We start from the raw sequence: 20,632 nt of genomic DNA on the forward strand, positions 1-20,632 counted from the left end.
CAGGCTTGACAGGCAGACCTGGCACGAAACCACTGATGGGCAAGTCTCCACCTAAATCTGCCATTCCCTCACTTGGCACTGTCCTTGCTCCAGAGTTGTGAAGATAACAGAATACCATCTCTACGGGGCTTCTGGCCCAGCTGTTGACACTGCAGGCTCTGCAGGCGTCTGCCTGGCACTTGTGGACCCAGGCAGCCATGTGACTGGGCTGAACTGGCCAGTGAGCCTTGCGAGTTGGATGGGGAGTGTCAGGTGTGAAATCAAGTACCTGGCTGGCCCTGGGCCTGAGTGGGCTGGGCAGGACCCAGGCTGGGTTCCACGGCCCCTCGGCGGGCCCGACCATGAAAATCAAGACTCGGGCTGTTCTTGGCTTTGCCCTGGCTCCCAGGAAAGGGAACTGCAGGGCTGGCCATGGGCTCCAGGCTCTTGGGATATTTTGAGTGGTCAATGCCATTGGCTGAAAGGCCCCAGGACTTGGCTTTGATGTTGGTGAAGGGCAGCAGGGCCATTTGGCTGGGGCCTGTGGATAGAAGCAGGGACAGGCTGAGAAGAGGGAAAACTGGCTGCCTCCTGTCCAGCAGTCTCCAGGGACCCTGGATTCAGTGAATCCCATCAGTATCCTGGTCCCCCTTAGCACAACTCCCCAGTCTTTTCCCAGAGCCTCATTCTGGGCTCCAGGAGATCCTCCCACCAGGGAGTCTCATCTTATCTCTACCCCTCCCCCATCCCAAACCCTAGCCCTGAAGTAACCATACCTGAGCGGTTGGTGGTGGGGCTGGGACTAGGACTGGGATTGAGACCATGGCCGGGGTTAAAGCTGGGGCCAAGACTAGAGTGAGTGGGAGTGCTGGGGCTGGGGGAGGAGCAGCAAACAACAGGGCAAGGATGGCTGGAGCACAGGTCCAAGGTACGGATGGCTGGACCTGGAGTGGAGCTGGTCAGGCCTGTGGTGACTGAGAAATCCAGAGACTGTGTGAGCTAGAGAGGAGCAGCAGCCCCCCTCCTACCCAGAACACAGCATCTCCCCCACCCTGGGCCCTCAAGACTATCCCAGACACTCACCCAGAAGCAAGGAGGGTACATCTGGTGGTAGCCCTGTAGTCACAGGGGTTTGTCGGAGCTGAGTGGTCCCAAAGCTCTGGCTGGACCTGCTGGGGATGGGTGGGCTGAGCTCAGAAAGACTGAAGGGCTCCCAAGGGGGAGGCCTGGGGCCAAGGGGGTCCTAGAGGAGCAGGAGGGGCAGGAAGAGGTAGACAGGGAGGGAGGAAAGGAGGCAGGCAGAAGGGCAGCAGGAGCCAACCAAGGGCGGGGCGTTTGGTCAGATGACAGACGTACCATGGGCACATGGCCTCACTCCCCCCAGAGTGCTGGGGCCGGAGCAGGGCCAGGAGACAGGAAGTGGACACGGCAAAAGAGCTAAAGGCAGCAGAGAGACAAAGGGGCAGACAGGCCCAGGGCAGGAGAGAGAGAGAAAAGACAGTCAGAGATGGCCCCAGAGGATGGGAGTGACAGTGGGCAAACAGCCCAGATCCTGCCCCAGCCCTCTCTCCCTCCCCACCCCAATTCCAACCTGGCCCTGACTCTCAGAGACCCACCCAGTGACCAGGAGGAACACTGCACAAGGGCAGAAAGATGCCAGTGTTGTCAGGGACCGGGAACAGCTCCCCACCCCCCAGGAGACCCCTCCTATCCACCTCGGCGTACTCCTGATTGCCTGAGAGCCTGAGGTAAAGCCCCTCAGAGGATATAGCCTCCACGGCTCCTCCTCAGAGCCCACCTGGCCTGGCAGCCTGGCCTGCTCAGCAGCCAGGCCTCCAGCCACATACCCATCGGCATCCACCAGGTCCTCTTCGGTGCGCAGGCTCAGCACATACAGTGTGGACATGGATACCACGCTGGGAGCCACAGAGAAGGGTCAAGGTTAGAGCTGGGGCAACTGTCCAGTATCCTTGCCCTTTCTCTTAGCCCCTGGAGCTGGGCTCCCAGTGATGCTTGTAAATGGGTCTTCCCATGGGAGCTAGTGCTGTGGCACAGAGCTTTAAACCACTGCCTACAGCACCAGCATCCTATATGGGTGCCAGTTCAAGTCCTGGCTGCTCCACTTCCGCAGCTATGTGTCTGGGAAAGCAGTGGAGGATGGGCCCAAGTCTGTGGGCCCTTGTACCGCATGGCAGACCCAGACGAAGCGCCTTGCTCCTGATGCTGGCCCGGCCCAGCCCCAGCCTATGTGGCCATTTGGGGAGTGAACACAAGATAGTAGATCTATCTTCCTCTCTCTAATTCTGCTTTTCAAATAAATAATTTTTTTAAAAAAAAGAAAGAAAAAACAAACAAAATGACACCTGGGTCTCCCCAGCTGCAGGAAGACAGAAAAAGGCAGTCCATCTTCCCCAAGACCTCAGCCCCTTGCTCTCCTATGCCACCTCTTCCTTTCCAACCCCGGCCGCCCAGCCTGAGTCCACAGGCACCTAACACCCATGGCACAGTTCAGCTCCCAGGCAGCAACCTCAGAGCCAGGAGTACAAGTCACCTGAAGGCCATGACCACCACCAGGGCAATGATGGTCCCTTGCAGGAAGCGCTGGCTGATGCAGGCCTGGTCTGGAACCATGGATGATGACTACGGACCAAGAGAAAAAGAGGAAAATGTAGAGGCAGGCAGACCCAGGGAGCCCACGGCCTTGGCCACATGGGCTCTGCTGGAGGAGGCAGTGCTAAGGGCAAGGCTGGGCCAGAGGGAAAGGGAGATCTGGGGGAGGGACAGCGGGAGAAATGGGAGCTGGCAAGGGGGACCATGAGGCAGGGGAAAAAACCCAGGTCCAGTGTGCCCCCCACCCTCACCTTGCTGGCCACTTTGGGATGTCTCTTCTTGTGGGGGACACTGCCTGCCCGGCTGAACTGGCTCCCTGCTTGGCTGCAGCCAGAGAGCAGGGGTTAGGGCTGCCTCTGAGGTAAAAGGGTCTCCCACTCGCCCCTCACTCCCTGCCCCACCACCTGAAGGCACCCGAGCTGCCAGTGGACTTGAGGCTGTCCAGTCGCCGCAGCTTGGCCAGCTTGTGGCTCCAGCGCTCCAGCTCGTCGATGCGCGTCTCCAGGTTGTCCGTCAGCTTGCATAGCTCCTTCACGGCACCTACGTTCTCCATGAAGATGCGTTCCTGCCACAGTCACGGGCCAGCCTTGAGGGAACGCTCGGTCCTCGGGGAGCCCCAGGCTGCAGGCCATCAGGGAGCAGGAAGGGAGCCCCCCTCTCTCTCCAGCCCAGTGTCCACTCCTGCAGCCTCACGTCTGCACCCTGTCATAATCAGAACCTGTCCCTCTGAGGAGCCGGCATGAGAACACATGACACTTCTCCTTGGGGCCAGGTAAGCTACAGCCATCACCCTCGCAGCACACCGTGCTCTCAACCCCTCACACCTGCTCTCACACTTCTGTTATGCCTCTCATCCCCTGCAGTGGTTCACACAGCCTCCAGTGGCCAAATCCTGCCCTTGACACTCACCCACTGTGAGGGGGGATGGGGCGGGAGGGCATCTGGAGGCAGCGAGGAGGACTGCTGGCCTATACTCTTCAGTGCCCGGGACTCCAGAGAGATGAAGCCCCAGCTGACCTGCCCCATCTGCAACCCAGGTCCCCACAGCTGTGCTGCTCCACAGACCTTATTCACAACCAAGAAGTTCTCTATGGTGTTCCCGTTGGCAAACACCATGTCCCCCGTGTCCTTCACGGCCTCAGGCAAAATCTCCTTCACGTCCTGGGCGATGACACCTGGGGAGGCACAAACCACGGGCAGGCTCGGGGCAGGCCTGGAAATCTGGGTTCCAGTGCCAAGACAGCAGGGGCATCCCGGCACCAAGCATTCCAGAAGCAAGGAGATCAGGGAAGAGGGGCTGCTGGGAGGGCGAAGGGTCAGATTCCGGGGCAAGGGAGGCCCAGCATCGCAGGAGCAGAGCTCCAACAGTCGAGAAGTGAGGTTCTGGGAGGAGGGTTTCCAGGGGTAAGGGACACAAACGCACCAGAGCACCAGGGAACAGAGCAAGGTCACTGAGACCTGAGGTTATAGGGTTCCCAGACACCCCCAGCCCGAGTCCGCACCAGGCCAGTCACCTACCTGTCTCAGGTGTGGTGGCCTCAATGCCAGCGCTAGCTGCAAACTCGGGCTTGTACCTGTAGTGCACCAGACGCATGCGCGAGATCCTCTTGAGCTGCTCGGTGGTATCCACCTGCAGGACAACCAGGGCCCAGACTGAAGCCTTGATCTCCTGCGGTTGCCAGAGCAGGCCCTAACCTCCCCACAGCACCCCACCCCACCCCAGACCCCTGAGCCTACAGAGAGGATCCCCTGCTGCCAGGGGAAGCTAACTGAGATCCAGCCATCAACCCCTTATGCCCCACTCCTGCCGCCAGCCTCTCCGCCCCAAGCCCCACCCCCACCTCCTGCACGTGCTCCTTGGCGCGCAGGTCCGACGGGTGCATGAGGGAGCCCATGACCTTGACATTGCCATGCACAACCAGCGCCTCGTCAGGACGGTCGGTGTTGATGCCCACACGGCCATGGTGGAAGACAGTGTCGGGCACCTGGGCCCGCTGCCACAGCACGTCGCTGTCGCTCTCAAACTGTCCTGGGTTGGAGGCCTGGAGGAATTGGGGTGGCTCTAGTCCCGGAAAGGGAGAACTTCTCCCTACAGGGCCCTGGGGAGATCAGGATTCCTCAGCCAGCCCTGCCCTTCTTCAGCTGTCCTGCCCACTGTGACAGCTGTGAGCCACTTACAGGATCCCAGAAGGCAATGAGGCGTTGTCTACCTGCCTGCCTTCTGTGTGAAGATGATGTGGTCCAGGGAAGGTCATGGCCAATGCCCGGCAAGATTTACACGCCGGCCCCTGACCCCACCCCAGCACCCCAGTATTTCTCCTAGTGCTGTTTCTTGTAACCCCGGGTAGGACCCTCGACCCTTGAGAAGAAGGCAGTCCTCACCCGTACGATGATGCGCTCTGAGATCTGGGCAGCCAGCGTGTAGTTCTGGTTCTGTGCGTGAGCCTGGAGGGCCACCACCAGCATGAAGTACCTGGGACACACAGAGCTCTCAGAGGCACCCAGCAGCCTGCACTGCCTACCCCACCGGCCCTCACCCTGTTACCCTTCCTGGGCCAGAGGAACAGCAGGCACACAGGTCCCTGCTGCCATCTCAGCCCCAAGGAGGTGGACATTAACAGGGCAGGGACCTGAGCCTCCAGCAGGGGGCAGAAGTCACCAAGGCCACAGCTCTGACCCCCATTCTTCAGCTGGTCAAGGACTCTGGCCCTTGGCTCCCTTATCTGTGCAATGGGCCCATCCGTAAGCCCTGTGCCCAGCCTGCTTCCCTAGAGTGCAGGGTCTCTACGGCAGGGGTCCAGGCCGCTCACCTTTGGTCAGGGTTGGGCTTGCCCTTCTTGCGCATGTTGTTGGCCGTGGTCTCACTGAAGTGCAGCCGCCCCACGGTCACCTTCGTGACCTGCTCGGGGGGGAGGGTGACTCTGCAGGAGAGGGGCACAGTGCTCAGGGGTCAGAGGACACTCTGGGTGTGCCTGAGCCCCATCAATTCCCATGCTAGCTCACAGGGGCAGGGTAGGGACAGCACCAGGCAGGTCTTAGACACTCACGTGACAGGGTTGAAGGGCCGCTTGCTCCGATCTGACTGCGACTGTTCAATGTTGATGGACTGATTCAGGGCCTCCAGCTGGTAAAGACAAGCCTAGTGACACCTCAGTGGCAGGCGGGGGGACTCCTCTGCCCCTCCAGTCCCCCCCTCCATCGCCTTCCCAGCACAGAGGAAGCGGGGCAGCACTTGCTGTCTGCCTCACTCCCACAAACTTCAGGCCAGCCTCCCCGCATCTGTAGCACATGCTCAGGTTTCATACTCCCCCTTAACTTCCGCCCAGGAGTGCACACAAACCACTCTGACACTCCTGTACCACATGGCCACCTTTGAAAGCCCTGACCCACACACTCCTGCCCACTTCTTAAATTAGCCCCAAGCACACCCACTTGCACTCAGTACACATCGGGCCCGGCCCATGACACGGACACACACAGACCCAGCCACCTCTAAGAAAGGGTGTGCACTAGAACAATGGATGGGGTGTCCCCAGGAAAGGGAAGGCAGGTGAAGACAGGGAATGGGCTGAGAAGCGGGAGCACCAAGTAGCAGGGCTGGAGTGAAAGGCCTGGTCCCCAAGACCCCAAGGACTCATTTAGGAACCAGGGGCTACACTGGAGAATAGAGAGCTTTGAACCCCATGCCTCAGGTGGCAGGATCTGGGGCCAGAGTGGAAGCTGCAATGGACATTCAGACAGGTAAGGTGATGACACGGGCCAGGGGAGAGGGAGGGGACAGCCCAGCCAAGCACATAAATGACAACAGCCAGGGATACCCAGGTTTACCAGGACATGGCACCCTGTTCCCTGAGAAGGGGACCAGGGAACCAGGGAGCTACTCAAAGAGTCAAGAGATGGGTCTTGCTTGAGAACACAGGCTTAGGGGACACCAGGGAGACAGAACAGAGGCAAGAGCCAGCTTGAGGGCACAGGCCCACAAAGAACAGGCAGCGGGATGGGCAGGTGTAGCCAGGGTGCAGACACACTTATTTCACCTTGAGGTCCTTCAGTGCCTCTGCCCAGCCCCGGCTCCTGGCCCTCCAGCCTCCCTCCCTGTCCACCCAGCCCCAGCTCCTGGCCCTCCAGCCTCCCTCCCCGTCCACCCAGCCCTGGCTCCTGGCTCTGCAGCCTCCTGCCCCACCTAACCCCAAACCTGCCTTGACACCATGCAGCTTCAGGTAGAAACAGTCGAGGGGCTTGAGGCCCTCAGGCGTCTTAACATACTTGGGTTCTCCCAGCATGCCAATGTACACAGTGACCTGGAAGTGGTTCTTCTTCTGACACACAAAGGCGTCGTCCCCCACCGAAAAGTTGAAGCCCTTGTCGGCGTCCACACGGTAGGTAAGCATAGGCCTGGGCGGCAGATAAGGACAGTCACCAGCTACAGCCCCTGAGCCAGGCCTGGAGCCCAAGCAAGCTCCCACCCCGGGACCCCCAGAGCACTGGTGCTGGCTCAGCTCATCCTGTTCTCTGCAAGCCTGTGATCACTGCTCTGCCCTAGCAATGGGGGTCACAGGGCAAGACCCTCGAGGCTACCAGACAGTAGGGAACTCCCTGGGAGGAGGTTGGGTGGCCCCTCACCACACTTAGCTCCATCCCAAAAGCATGCCTCCCTCCCTCCGTCCCGGGCTGGGGCCAGAGGGACTGGGTCTGCAGAGCCTCACTGTGGCTGACAGCCAGTTACCTTGGAAACGGTGGAACCAGGCGCCGGCTCTGCCATACACCCAGCTCCTGCCCACCAGCTCACTCAGGCCCCCCAGACACCTTCATCCTGACTCCTTCCATCTGTCCACATAGGGTGAGGGGAGCCCTGGCCTGTTGCTGCTGCCTAGACATGGCCTCAGTTTGCCCTTCTGTTGATGGGAACAATGTCCCAAGTCTGGCCCCTTTCCAGGGGTCAGCAGAGTGGCACCCACTGGCCTGTGGCTGGGTCCCCCCTCTTCCAGAGCCCCCAGGCAAACCACAATGCTGGCCCACGGCACTCTGCACAAGGGACCTTTGGCAATTTCAGGAAGGCCTGGGCTTGCTACCTCCCCACTCCTCCCAAGCAGCTCAGCCCACCTGCCCAATCTAGCCAGACACCCAGGAAGTGTCTGGGCCACACCGCAGGCCTCAGTGGCCTTAGTTCAGAGGTGGAAGCGGGGTTTCCCGTCAAGCGCCAGCCCCACACACAGGCATGTCCTCCATGGACCCTTCCTCCACCTCAGCTGCTGGCTAAGAATCCCACAGGGCCTGAGTCACCTGACTGCAGGAGGGCAAACTCAGCCACTGTGAGACGGCCCAAGCCCTAGCCACCTTGCCCACGCTGGGCAACGTCCCAAACAATCCAGGGGAGTTGCCCTTCACCCGCCCATCAAGCTTCTCGGGAAGCAGGGGATGGTGCCCACAGGGCTCCTGGCCTGTGGCCTGCAAAGCTGAATCCATGTGGGTGTTGAGGGAGGACTAGGAATGCCCAGGCAGCCTCTAACCCAGTCCTCCCCCGCCCCTCCTCCCTTGCACAGGGAGGGGGGCTGCTGGAAGGGCCCTGCTCACATTCAACTTCCTGCCACCTTCCTGGAATGTAGGGGGGTAGGAGGAGGAAGAAAGGAGGAGCCAAAGAACACCCCTCCATCCACTCCTCCCTGCTCCTCCCTAGCAGCCACCACCTTCCCAGGAAGGCCTGGGGCTGGCTGTTTGTTCTGTAAAATGGGCTCCGGATGGGGAGCAGGTGGTGGCAGGCATCACTCACAGCTCCTTGTAGTTGGCATCGTACAGTGTCGCCCACTTGTTCTGCTGATGCGGCTGCCACTTGATGGACTGGTAGTTGGGGTCCAGGTAGGAACCACTGAGGCTGTCACTGTCCTGCAGGAGCCCTGGAGGGAGGGAATACCCACGTGGACCCGAGCCCTGGGCTCCACACCCCACCTGCAAGGGTTAGCCAGATCATATACCTGGGGAGGGTGCACCTGGTGGGTGCCAAGGTGGAGTCTGAACCCGGGCAATGCTGAGGGGCAAGGAGCCAGGCCCGGGAGAGAGTGGGCCCTGGGGAGGCCAGGGCGGGGATGGGGCTCTTGCAGGGTGTGGGGGCAGGGCTGTCACGGTGCCAGGCTCCTGCTTGATTATCCCATTCAGCATCTGGGCATTGAGGGTGTTGGGGGGTGATTCGGAGTGCTTCCTCTTCTTGGAGGGGTGGGTGGGGAGCCTGGGAAGACAGGTGTGCGCCATGGGGGAGCTGGCTTTCCCTGAGCCAAGCCCACCACGTCCCTTCTGTGCCATGGCGGCTGGCTGCACCCAGCACCAAGGACACGTCCTGCGGGGAATGCTCAGTTTGTGCCTCTTAGGAGCTCCTCCTCTTCCCTCAGCTCCCCTGTCCCTCAGGACTGTGGCATCCAGGAGGGCAGGAGCCAGCCCTGTCTGTCTGCCTCTCCATCAGGCCAGCGAAGGGCCCAGCAGGCATTCGTACAGCACCTGAGCTGGGCCCTTCCTTGCCGTGTTGGTGTCACTGCTGCCCCATAGTGGGAGTCTATGCTGAGCAGCTTTGGCAGGTCAAACACAAGCCACAAACCAAGGCAGGGGTAGGAGAGCCTCTGCGAATGGGGCCAGCCTAAAAGTGGGGGCTGCACTGTGCCCCTTCCGCCGCCTTTTGGTTTATAAAATGCTTTGACAGACTCTCTGCTTGAACTCCGCTGTGCATGGAGCCAGAGGGACAGGGGGTCGCAGGTGGAGTCAGGGAGGCCCTGCAGGAGGGCTTGGCACAACAGCCCACAAGCCACAAGTTCGAATTACAAGGACCATCCACAGTTTAACTCCAGCTCTGCTCCTCCCTGGCTCCACTGTCTGAGCAATCCATTTCCCCCTCTCAGAACCTCAGGTTACCTAACTGTGCCCATCAAATAATTAACCATCGCCACAACCCTTCCCCTCATCCGCCACGCAGATCCTTCTGCCCTTCCCAGGTTCTCCCTGAGTCTGCCTTTCATCTCTTGCCTCCCAACCCCTCCACCCAGCTGTGGGTGATGGCCACCCAGGCCTTACTCAGCTCCATGCTGCTGCAGCAGCTGGTGCAGCACCTGGGACTGCTGGGGGTGGTGGAGATCCGGGGGCACCAGCCCCTGCCCCATGGCAGCATAGGGGGGCATCGAGGGCTCAGCCTTCATGTACAGGTCCCGCTGCAGGACAGGATAGTGTGGTGGAGGTGGCGGGGGTGGCGGGGGGCCTGGCAGGTGGGCTGGAGGTGGGGGTGGGTGCTCCAGGCGGGAAGGCACGCCCACGTGGCACAGGGTCTCCGGGGTTATCGTCCGCAGGAGATGGGGGTCTGTAGGAGAGACGGGGTGGGCATCAGGAACCAGCCTAACACAGGGTCAGGGTCTCATGCTTCTACTTCTCTTGAGCCAAACCAGGGACTGCCCTCCCCAGGTGGGAATGGGGCTGGGCAGCTGAGGCTGGCCCTGAGGGTCTGGGCAGGGACGCAAGCCTCTGTCCGGGAGGTGGTCGGCCCTTCACCCCATGCCAGCTGGCTCCTTCCCCCAGGCCTCCCTAGTGGGGTCCTCAATATTAACATCCTCCAACCCCTCAACTTGAAGTAGGCCTGATCCTCCTCTAGGCCACCCCAAGCCCAGCCAGTCCTCCTCCCTCCAGCAGCCCCTCTACCAGGCTCCCAGGGGCCAGCCCCCCAGCCCAAAGGGGGAGGCCCTGGCTTCCTTTGTCCTCCAGGAGGCATTCCAGGCATGTTTTTGGTAAGATAAACACAACTCCTGACCCCAGTTGGGGCTGTGGGGAGCTGGCCACTCTGGTGTTCTGCTCTTGACCACATGGGGGCTGTGGCATCCCCCCAAGCAGTCCCCAGAGGTGAGGTGGGCAGGGCTGCACCCACGGCCGTCCACTTACCGCCGAAGGGCGCGTCCATGATGGCGCAGGCGGGCAGGCGGGTGGCATCACCAGCAGGGACACTTGCTCAGAGGCAGGGCCAGGCTCGCCACCCGCCCGCCCGGAGGGAAACAATAGCCAGCGCGGGGAGTATTTGACCAGCGATAATCTCAGCCCGTTGGGCAGCCACTGGCCCCCTCCCTCCGTCCCTCCCTCCCACCCTCTTACCGATAAGGCCGCCCCAACCACTTGCCCAAACCCCAGAGGGGGAGGGCGGTGCCCGCTGGACTCACCATTCACCTGCTGGGGGGAGTAGGCCTCGGAGCCCGAGTCTGGGGGAGAGTCCGGCAGAGTGCTGGGGGGCCAAGGAAGGTGCTGTTGGCAGCTTTTCTGCCAGGAAGGATCCCTGAGGTCCCCTGGCACTGAGGCACGGGTCCTCTCCCATCTACTCTAAGGGGCATTCCTCTAAACCATCCACCTTGAGGATGGTCCCACCTTGAGGCCTGGGCCCAAACTGAGGCTACCCAGGATCCTCTACACCTGCTGGGATCTTGGGGATCAGTCACCAGGTGGGGTGACAGCACATGATTCAAGGACCACCCCCTCCCAGATCAAAAGGCCAGCCTCCCACACCCACCAAAGCCCTACACCTTCCTGGGAACACAGGACCCCGGGCTGGGGCTGGGGTGCAGCCCCGCCCCAGGCAGGTGTGGACTGGGCCTAGAGCCAGTTCTGCCAGGCCTGGGGTTATTTTTTTCCTTGCAAGTTTTGTTTTATCAGCGGTTCAAGAAAAAGAACAAACTCAACCCCAAGAGGTCAACACGTCCTACGTCCTGCGTGAACCCTTGCTCGCCCAGTGAGGGTGCAGGAGCAGGGACGAGGCAGGCCCTTTTCGCCATCCTGGTCCCCATAGTTGGACGGATTATCCAGGGAAATCCCAGAGAGGCCACCAAACTGTCACAGTCACGACCAGGGCTGATTCCAAACTCACAATGCATCCCTGGGCAGGCTGCATGGCAGGCGCCTCCATGGTCCCATTCACAGATCCACTAAGCCAGCCCCCAGACTTTGTGAGGCCAACACAGACAGGCAGTGGGAAAGTCGCGCACAGAGGCCTAGGGCCTGTCCTGCTTTAAGCCCAGCTCCGCTCCTGCCCACTTCCTGCACTTCCCCGAAAGCTGCCTTGCAAGGTTTCTTGAAGTTTGGCTCAAGGTCTCCTAGCCTCTTTAGTCCTTACAATCAAAGGCTTGAGTTGCTAGGAGCTGGCTTCCTCTCCCTGGCCATTCCTCTGTCTGGTGAAGCCACTGATTAGGATCTTCCACAGCTAGGCAGCTGAAACCACAGCGGTAGATGGAACTCTGGCCTGGGTATCACCTACAGCGGGGCCTGGCCACAGGCCCCTGAGTGGCTCTAGATAAGCAGCACCACCCACCCGACCCCCAATTTCAGGCTGTGAGCAGCAGCCAAGGCCCCACGTGGGTGCCCTCAGCATCGGCTTCTGAAAAAGGCTGATGAACCCACAGTAGTCAGCAGGTGCTTAATAACATCAGTCCTCCTTCTCAGCTCCCTCTCTTCCACCTGTGGCTAGGGGACCACCTTTGAGCCACAATCTGACCACCTGCTGCTGCAGCAAAGGCTCATCCTGGCATCCCAAGCATCCCCTGGTCCGGTAAGCTACAGTCCTGGCCACAGCCCACCCAGCACTTCTACAGAGACCTACCTCACCGAGGAAGAAAGAGGCCCAGACAGAGGGCCAGGAAATGGGGCAGCACTGAGGCCAGGCTGTCTGGACCCTGCTCCTGCCCCAACACTTAAATTCCTCTCCCACCCAGAGACAGGGAACGTTCTCTAAGCTCCTCTCCACAAGCAGGACCCCGGAATCTGGTTTGGCTGGGGCCATCTGGACCCCTTGACCAAAGCCAAGCCTAAGGCCCAGCTCTGGGTCAGGCCGCTGGTGTGGACTCCCAGGGGAACAGAGAGCTGGGCCTGGAAGGACAAGGCCTCCTCAGGATGAGTTCTAGGCTGGGACTGGTGGAACCTGACGGCCGCCCTCCAGCCATGGGCCAGCTCCCAGGGTCCTGGTCAATGCAGGCTGAACCCACATGTGCACAGTAAGGGGGTGTTAGGTGCCCTGCAGGTGTGCACGTGTGTGCAGGTGCTCCCACAAATGTAAACAGTCGTGGCCTCCAGTCCCGCCTGCTCCTGTCCACTCTCCACACAGCTCTCAGATTTTTCCAGCACTTACGTCAGCCCTCAGCACTTACGCTGCCCTCTGCTTCAGGACAAAGTCCACGCGCCCACCCCCGGCCTGGCCCTGACCTCCCCGCACAGCAACCCACCACCAGGCCCCCAGCTCTTGGCACCCCGCCTCCCCGCCCCACTCCAGCTGCCCTCACTCACCCTGGAGCATAGGGAGCCTTGGGCTCTGCCTTGATGGGGGGGGCAGAGCCTCCGAGGAACGGCTTGGGGCCAGCACCCATGCCGTTGTTGTTGTTACAGTTGAGGGGAGCACCATAGCTTGGGGGTGGCAGGGACCCATGGCGCCCCGGGGAGAGGCCCCCACCAGGTGGGTTCAGGTGGTGGACCCCGCTGGCTCCAGGTACTGCTGGCTGCCCATGGGGGTAGGTGCCGGCGCTGGTTGGAGCAGAGATGTCTGGGAAGCAGCTGCAGGGGTGGGGGTGCAATTCAGCCACAGCCAGGACTCCAGGACCCTCAGGGAAGCAGCCGCCCGCTATCCCAGGGACCTGTGCAGCTGCTGCAGGTGTGGACGGCTCCAGTCAGCGGGATCACAAGTTCCCCCAGGCCTTGCCCTCACACTCACAGGTCGGAAGCATCCTCCTTCCCGATGTACTCCTCCAGGATGCTGGTGTCGATGTTGGAGGGTTCCAGGGCACCGTTGATGTCATGGCCTGTAGTGGGTGGAGCGAGAAGTCAGCTGGGCAGGGGGTTGCCTCCAGGCCACTCCTAGACTGCTGGACCCAATCCTCCATCCCTCCACAGCTCCTCCCCATCTGTATCCAGGTGGGAGCAGGGGCAGTGCTTTGCCCACAAAGCCACCTTGAGAAAGATGAGAACAAGAAAGAGCGTGGGGCTGGGGCTTAGACCACTCGTGCTCCCCCACTCTCCTATGTCTAGCCGTGTGGCCAGGGTAGGTCCAGTCCTGGCATCTCTAGAGCATGGCTGCTGTTTGTCATCTCATAGGGTATCAAGGGGGAACAGCTGAGGTGGGTGTCCAGTGGGCGCTGTCCTGCCCTGTCCTCCAGTGATAGGTCCTAGGCAGCCCGTTGTGAGGGAACACGGGGCTGGGTGGGACTTCACATCCTGGGGGCAGGGTGGATTTGGGGGCTGGAGGAGCACCCTTGCTGCATGGGTGGGAGGATTCAGAATGCCCAGTGCCTAGCACAGCCCCTGCCTGGCCTCCCTGAGTATCCTTCAGGAACAAGGGCTGGCTGGCCCTGGCCTCACAGTGGAGAATGAGGGCAGTCACAGCCCCGACCCTCCACCTGCCCACCTCCCTCCTGGCCCGCCCTACTGGCCCTGGCCCTGGCCCCAGGAAGGGGAGGGACTCCCAGAGCTCTTGGGCACCCTGAGGGCAGCAGGGGGAGGCGCTGGCCTCTTCCCGCCCAGGGTCACCTTGTAGGGGGAGCTGGAGGGCGGGGTGATAAAGGGGCTGACGTGGGAGATGCGTCAAGTCTGATATTGGGACAGCCCCACCCACAATGCCAACCGGGGGCTGGCCAGTCCACTGAGGCAGGAGCACCCCTTGTACCCAACTCTAGAGTTTCAAGTTTGGGTTCCACACCTTACACCCTCCCCCAGTGAACACTGAGAACAGAGCAAAGATGGGTTCACAAACGCCGGCGCAGCCGCTCCTGCTGTGTGCACTTGTGCAGGTCACTTCCCCTCTCTGAGTCTCAGTTTCCCCATTTAGTGACACGGGCCCTGGACAGCTAACATTCTGCGGGACTGTCGTGATTAATACCTGTGGAGGTATGTAAAGCTGGGTGCCTGGTAAACGGAGTGCCCTGGCCTTACTTCCCAGCCCCAGAGCCCTAGGGTCCTCCGCGAGCCCCTGGCCCAGGTCCTCCTGGCCCCGGTCGGCATTTCAAGAATGCTGAGCTCCGCTTAGGTGATTAATGAGCGGCTAAGCCCTCCTAGGAGTCACGCGCTGCCTGCGACAGGCTGGGGCTGACCCCTACCCCCTTATCCCCATTCCCCCCACCCCCTGGCTCACCCAGCAAGAACCAGGAACACCAACTGAACACCACCCCTGGCTGGCCAAGGCCAGAGAAGCCTCTGGAGCCAGGAGCAACTCCCCAGTCTGTATGAGGAATGGGACTCTAAGCTTCTGCTCAGCTCCCTGCACTATGCCCCCTTGGCAATCACAGTTCCCATCTGTTGAACGCCTACTGTGTGTCAGGAGCTTCTGGAGCCCAGGACGCCAGTCATCACACAAGGGCATGGGGCTCAGCGGGTTAAGCTGCTAACTGTGACACGGACATCCTGTATCAGGGCTGCTCCGCTTCTGATCCAGCTTCCTGCTGATGTGCCTGGGAAAGCAGCTGAGGACAGCCCAAGTGGTTTAGCCCCTGGACCCATATGGGAGACCTACATGAATCTCTGGGTTCCTAGTTTTTTCCTCTCTTTCCATTTTGCTTTTCAAATAGATAAATGAATAAATGTTTTAAAACGGGAGTTTCTTATGTGCAAAGCATTCTGCAGGCACCTGCCATGCGTGGTCACTGAATGATACCAGACTGGGTTGGTGACACCCACAGGCACAGTGACAATGACGGTAGCTCCTGCTAATGCCTGTCAGTGATTCTCAACTCACATGGGGACCAGGACAGTGACCAGGGCACAGGCTCACAATGGCTGGGTGCCTGCAACCCCGGGGAAGTCAGTGTTGTTCTCACATCCCTGCTGCTCAGAAAGGTCCCGTTTCTTGTCCAGTCCCACACAGCAAGGACTCATGCACAGGGGCCTGACTCCAACGGGAATGAGGCTGGAAGGTTCCTGAGGCGGACAGGGAGAAGGGGTCACTGAGGCATCACCCTTACCCTGGCTTGCTGGAGCTGCAGGTTTTTGAGGCTGAACTTGGCATCTACAGTGAAGGATGGGCCTGGGCTGTCCTGTGCTGCTATTTATAACACGCCCAGCCCCCTCCTCTCTTCCTCCTCCTTCCCTGGCCAGCAGTACTTCTAATCACCCCTAATCCTCCTGCCCACCTCCCTGGGGATGGGGGGAGGCCTCAGGCAGAGGCATCCTGGGAGACCCTAACAAGAACCAGATGTGGTCGGGGGGAGGAGGGACCCTCTCGTGCCAGGGACGGGATGGACGGAAGAGGGAGGAGGGAGTGGATGGGGCAGGGTGGGGGTGGGTCAAAGATGTGGGCGGATGGAGAGACGCAGACCCCACACCTTTTCCTCCCTGGAAGCTTCTGAGGCCAGCTTCATCTTCTCCCTGTGCTGCCCTCAGCCTGCCCCTCGAACCACCGCAGAGGTTTCTAGTAAACATACCAGGAGCAAGGGCTGAGGGCGGAGCTTTGCCAGAGAACAGGAATTCCCAAGGCAGAGCAGGGCCCCACCACTCCCTGCTCTGCCTGGGGAGCTCAGGAGGGGGCAGGGTCCCCTGGGCCCACTCTTGAGGGTGCTGCACCCCACTGGAACCCAACCACAGGTCCCTGTCAGCCCCAAGGCTGAGTGTGCAGGACACATCTCAGTCTGGGACGAGGGTGAGGCTGAACTCAAAGACAGCTGAACCCGGCTCCACGGCCAGTGAAGTGACACCACGAGGCCACAAGCCAGCGGCCACACTCCCCATCTCCTCGTCTCCTTTGACAGCTTCCCACTGCCTGGGGCCAGCTCCGACCCTGCTTCCTGCTCTCTGACCGCAGCTCTGCTCCATGCAGCTGTCCCAGGTCCTAGCCCTTGCAGGACAAACACACTCCACACCTCAGGGCCTTTGCCTGGACCATCCCTCCCCACTCCCCCCCAGAAAGCTGACTACTCTCTAGGTTTCAGTTTAAATGTAATCTCCCACTCAGGCCATCTCTGAGACCCCCCCATCTCCTCATGGGGCTCTTCCACTCGCCTCTGTTCTCAGCTTTCCCCTCAGCACACACTCCTCACACCTCAGATTTATATTCACATGTTTGTCCATATGTAATCTTCTCACAGCAGGTGTGAGGTAGTGTCCATTTTACAGATGGGAAAACGGAGGCTCAGAAAGGACAGGTACCTTGCCTGCAGCTCCCAGGGGCCGGAGCTGGACCTTGCATGATCCCTTATTTCATCTCCGCAGGACGTAGGTGTCCAAATCACCAAAAGAGTTAAGCGGCAAGCAGACGACCAGAAAAGGAGAAGCGGGACCTCAGTCAGGCCATGCTGCACAGGGCCCGGCCCTAGAGGGAACCTGCAGGTGCTGCCACAGCCCTGTGCGGCCACGCACCCTGGCTGCTCATTCATTAGCCCTTTATCACCTGCCTTGAGCAGGAGCCAAACATGGCCCCTTTTCCTGGAGCAGGCTGGAGTCTGGACTGGGGGAAGGCGTCCTCCTCTCTTCCCCTTAAGGCCACCCAGCTGGGCAGAAGAGGAGCCAAGGATACCCAAGCCAGGTGTGGGCTGAGAACAGGCAGGGGCCCAGGTGGCCCTCCCTTCCGTCCCTCCTCCTGCTCAGGCGTGCACTCCCCCTCCACCAGCTGTGACTGCTGGCTGAGTCTCGGCCATTGTCCTAGGGGACGGGGGAGGGTGGGGACCCGGCACAGTGGGAGGCTTGTGCCCTGCCCACCCCCTCCCTGCCCCGTCAATGGTGCACTTGTCAATTCATGCCACAAACATGGCGGAAATCCCGTCAGCCACGTGGCTGTGGGCAGGGTGGGCCAAGGGCCTGAGGATGATTGGAACCTGGAGAGGACAGAGCGCCAGGACCCGAGCCTGTGCCCTCAGCACCCCACCCCAGTGAATAATAAGTGTCCAGCCCAGACACCCAAATGTAAGGGGTGGCCCAGTTCTAGCAGCCACTGGGAACAGTGAGGTCCTAGCCAAGGTCGTGGTCAGGCCACAGTGCTCTGAGCTAGTCCTCAGGTCCGAGAGGTCTGCCTGTTGGTGCACACGCCCCACTTCACACTGTGCAGCCCTCAGAAAGAGGACCACCTTCTCTGGGCCTCAGCTTCCAGCTTCAACCCTGGAGCAGGAATCCCGGCATCATGGGGTGGCCATGAGCCTTCAAGGAGCTGACCCCCAGGGGACTGGTCTACTGCTGTGTTCCCATCTCCCTGGCTGCCCCAGGCCACTGTGAGACAGTACCACTCCACTACCTGTCTCTCTGCCTGTCAGCGCATCTCTGCTCCACACAGCACCTGCCAGCCCCGCACCTGCGAGGCATGACCAGCCCCATCCGATTATTCTGGCACACACACACCACACAGTTTATCCTCCTGGCCCCAGCCACTCACCCACTCCAGCAGGTAAGCCTGTGGCTGCCCCCCTTGCCTGCCCAGGCAGTCAGAAGACCCTCCACCCCCAGGGCTGTGGCTCACCTCCTGTGTTGACTGAGCTAACCAACATGCTCTAAACCAGCTCACACTGGGAGCAACGCAGAGTACACTCTCCCTCTCGATCTGGGCTTTCTACCTCGATTAATATGATCTGCAACTGTTAGCTGTCCCTGCTTCAGGATGTACCTTGTGACCGGAGCCTTCTCATTCAGACAGGCCATTGCCCAAGCCACCTTGTGTTTCTGTGCACCAAACCCTCCATCAGCTTTGGCCCCACAGCCACACCCAATGAAGCCACAGCTGCCTTTATTCCATCCCATTTCTTAGCAAAAACACCTGCCCACAGGGGACCCAGACTCGTCAGCCGCCCCGCCCAGGGCTCTGGCTCCAGAGCCTCAGGGCCCTCCCACTGCAGCCACCCTGACCTCAGGTCAGCACAAATGGAACATACAGTCCCTAGACGCTCCCAAGCCAGCTCTAGAAGAATGGAGAGCGACAGGTGCGACCTGTTCACAGTACCCCCACCCCAGCTCCCAGCCATTCCAAATTCTGGGCCACTCGGGGCCACATCCCTGACTCCAGACGGCTGAGTTTAATCCCACCCAGTGGCCCTGACACGATTACCCAGAGCCACAGACACAGAGCAGAGATCCTGCAACTTGGGGTGGGGACAGAGCTCACCAGGGTTACCTGTGCCCATCTGTGCTTACACACTAGCCCCACTCTGACGACATGCACATGTGTCCACTTACTGGGCACAGCCACCAGCCAGTTACTCCAGCATGCACAACTATTGACAGCCTGTCCCTTACTCCAGCATACAAGGATACATCTACCCATACGGTGGAACAGCGCACACACACACACACACCCCGACATGCTCTTTGGCTCCTTCATTCACTCAATGGTGACTGCCTGGGCGCCCACTGTGTGTCCAGCACAGCCCTCAGCGTCAGGGATATATCAGTGAACAGGACAGACAGAACCCCCTGCCCATAAGTGCTGCTGCTCTAGGAAGAACAGGTCCGTGAGGTCTACAGCATTTTAGAGGAATTCCGGCAGTGCGAGCACAACACCCTGAGAGGCAGGGACCCGCCAGGGCCTCACAAGCTAATATGCCCCAACGCAGGTACATACAAGTGCTCACTGACCCCATGGCCAGCTCCAAGCCACATACACCTCCCGGGCACAGCTGCATGGGTTAAGGTCCACTCAGGGAGAGTCCCCTCTTTCTCCCGCCCCTAAACCCCTCTCTCCATAGACAATTCCAGCAGGAGCCAGGTCTGAGTCAACTTCTGTCACAGCCCCTTCCCCCACTACAGACAACTCCCTGCAAGCTCTCAGGGCAGGAGATGGGGATGCCCTTTCCCTAGGCCCCAGGAGTGGGCTCCCTGAATTCCACCATGGAAGACATGATACCCCGGACCCCGTAGGTCACTGCCCACTCATAGCCTTCGCACCCTTGGGGTGTGCACTGCACAACCTTGGCCATCGGGCTAGAGCTCTGGAGAGGACCAAGCAGACTGCATGGTATCATTAATACAGCTATCAGTAGTGGGCCCCTTGGTGTGCAAAGAAAGGCTCCATATCTGCCTGCCCAGGCTGGCACCCACTGGTGATCCAGGATTGCTCCCAGCTGTGTCATGGCCACCAGCAGTGAGCCTGGTGCACTCCTTCCTTCCCTGCTGAGAAAAAAGGAGACACGCCCACTCCTCTACCAGCACAGCCCAGTGGCCCCCTGGAGCCCAGGGACAAGCTCCGAATCCCTGGGTACCAGAGGGGGCTGGTCCCTGGGCCCTGCCATGGCACAGGCATCTGCACACAAGATGTGCCCAACAAGGTCAAGGGCTTTCCTCATCCCTGGAGGAAGCAACCCAGACAGGGTGAGGAAAGGGCTTGGAAACGTGGGGCCCCAGCCCAAAAAGGGGTTCCGACTCCTCTGTGGACACAGGGTCTCCCAGATGGGGCACACAACACCTGACCCAGGGCCTATGGGGCAGGGCTATGCAAGGCCCATGGGTGGTCGCCTTGACCGGAGCTGACTTTACTGAGTTACCTAGGCTAGGCAAGGCAGGCACCAGTGCCACTGCTAACTCCCATTTCACAGAGCGGAAAACCAAGGCACAGTGAGGTACAGGGGTCTGTCTCCAAGCAGCCAGGCAGTAGAGTGGACCACAGACCCCAGCTGCTCGCGCCTGGGCAGTCACAAAACCATTACGTCATCCTGTCCAGCCTCCCCACCTTCTCGCACCCCAGCCTGTCTCCCCGGCTGAGAGCCACCACACCCAATGGCAGAAAGGGCTGGAGACTGCAAGATGGGAGAGCCCCCGCTCTGCCACCAACACCCCAGATTGTGAGAGCAACGAAGGTGCAGAGGAGGGCATTAGGTGGGAGAAGGAAGAAGGTGAAAAGGGAAGGCGGTGGCCTGGGCAGGGCGAGGCCGCCCCAGTTAATGATTCAGTTAATGATTTCTGTTCCAGGCCCTTATCGGGAGGGCAAAGTCCAAAGGGAGCAGCCAATCGCAGCCTCTGCTGCCAGGGTCCCCCAGCCCTGTAAGCGCCTAGGAGTTGGGGAGTGGGGGCCGGATCCCTAGAGAGGAAGCAGGCCCCGAGGGCACTCTGTCCAGGCCCCTGGTTTCAGGACAGGCCCAGAGACCCT

At 60.3% G+C, this 20,632-nt stretch overlaps 1 protein-coding gene across 2 annotated transcripts in view; it reads right to left on the bottom strand.

Annotated features, from left to right (window-relative positions):
* MYRF (myelin regulatory factor) overlaps nt 1–20,632 on the bottom strand; it is a 28,097-nt gene that overhangs the window by 3,797 nt on the left and 3,668 nt on the right. The window contains exons 2-22 of one of the 2 annotated variants that reach the window (XM_058662944.1): nt 13,298–13,385; nt 12,877–13,140; nt 10,770–10,831; nt 9,646–9,925; nt 8,562–8,812; nt 8,360–8,483; nt 6,789–6,984; nt 5,637–5,713; nt 5,400–5,510; nt 4,972–5,062; nt 4,431–4,631; nt 4,108–4,219; nt 3,655–3,764; nt 2,994–3,154; nt 2,841–2,913; nt 2,531–2,619; nt 1,827–1,895; nt 1,336–1,416; nt 1,063–1,148; nt 756–953; nt 269–520 (exon numbers count right to left, since the gene is read on the bottom strand). In XM_058662944.1, the coding sequence (XP_058518927.1) occupies nt 269–520; nt 756–953; nt 1,063–1,148; nt 1,336–1,416; nt 1,827–1,895; nt 2,531–2,619; nt 2,841–2,913; nt 2,994–3,154; nt 3,655–3,764; nt 4,108–4,219; nt 4,431–4,631; nt 4,972–5,062; nt 5,400–5,510; nt 5,637–5,713; nt 6,789–6,984; nt 8,360–8,483; nt 8,562–8,812; nt 9,646–9,925; nt 10,770–10,831; nt 12,877–13,140; nt 13,298–13,385 (2,976 nt within the window). Of the gene's footprint in view, nt 1–268; nt 521–755; nt 954–1,062; nt 1,152–1,335; nt 1,417–1,826; nt 1,896–2,530; nt 2,620–2,840; nt 2,914–2,993; nt 3,155–3,654; nt 3,765–4,107; nt 4,220–4,430; nt 4,632–4,971; nt 5,063–5,399; nt 5,511–5,636; nt 5,714–6,788; nt 6,985–8,359; nt 8,484–8,561; nt 8,813–9,645; nt 9,926–10,497; nt 10,617–10,769; nt 10,832–12,876; nt 13,141–13,297; nt 13,386–20,632 lie in introns of those variants that run through there. The other variant, XM_058662945.1, reaches the window with a different exon arrangement.

Source organism: Ochotona princeps, chromosome 4, assembly GCF_030435755.1.
Source record: "Ochotona princeps isolate mOchPri1 chromosome 4, mOchPri1.hap1, whole genome shotgun sequence".
NCBI lineage: Eukaryota > Metazoa > Chordata > Mammalia > Lagomorpha > Ochotonidae > Ochotona > Ochotona princeps.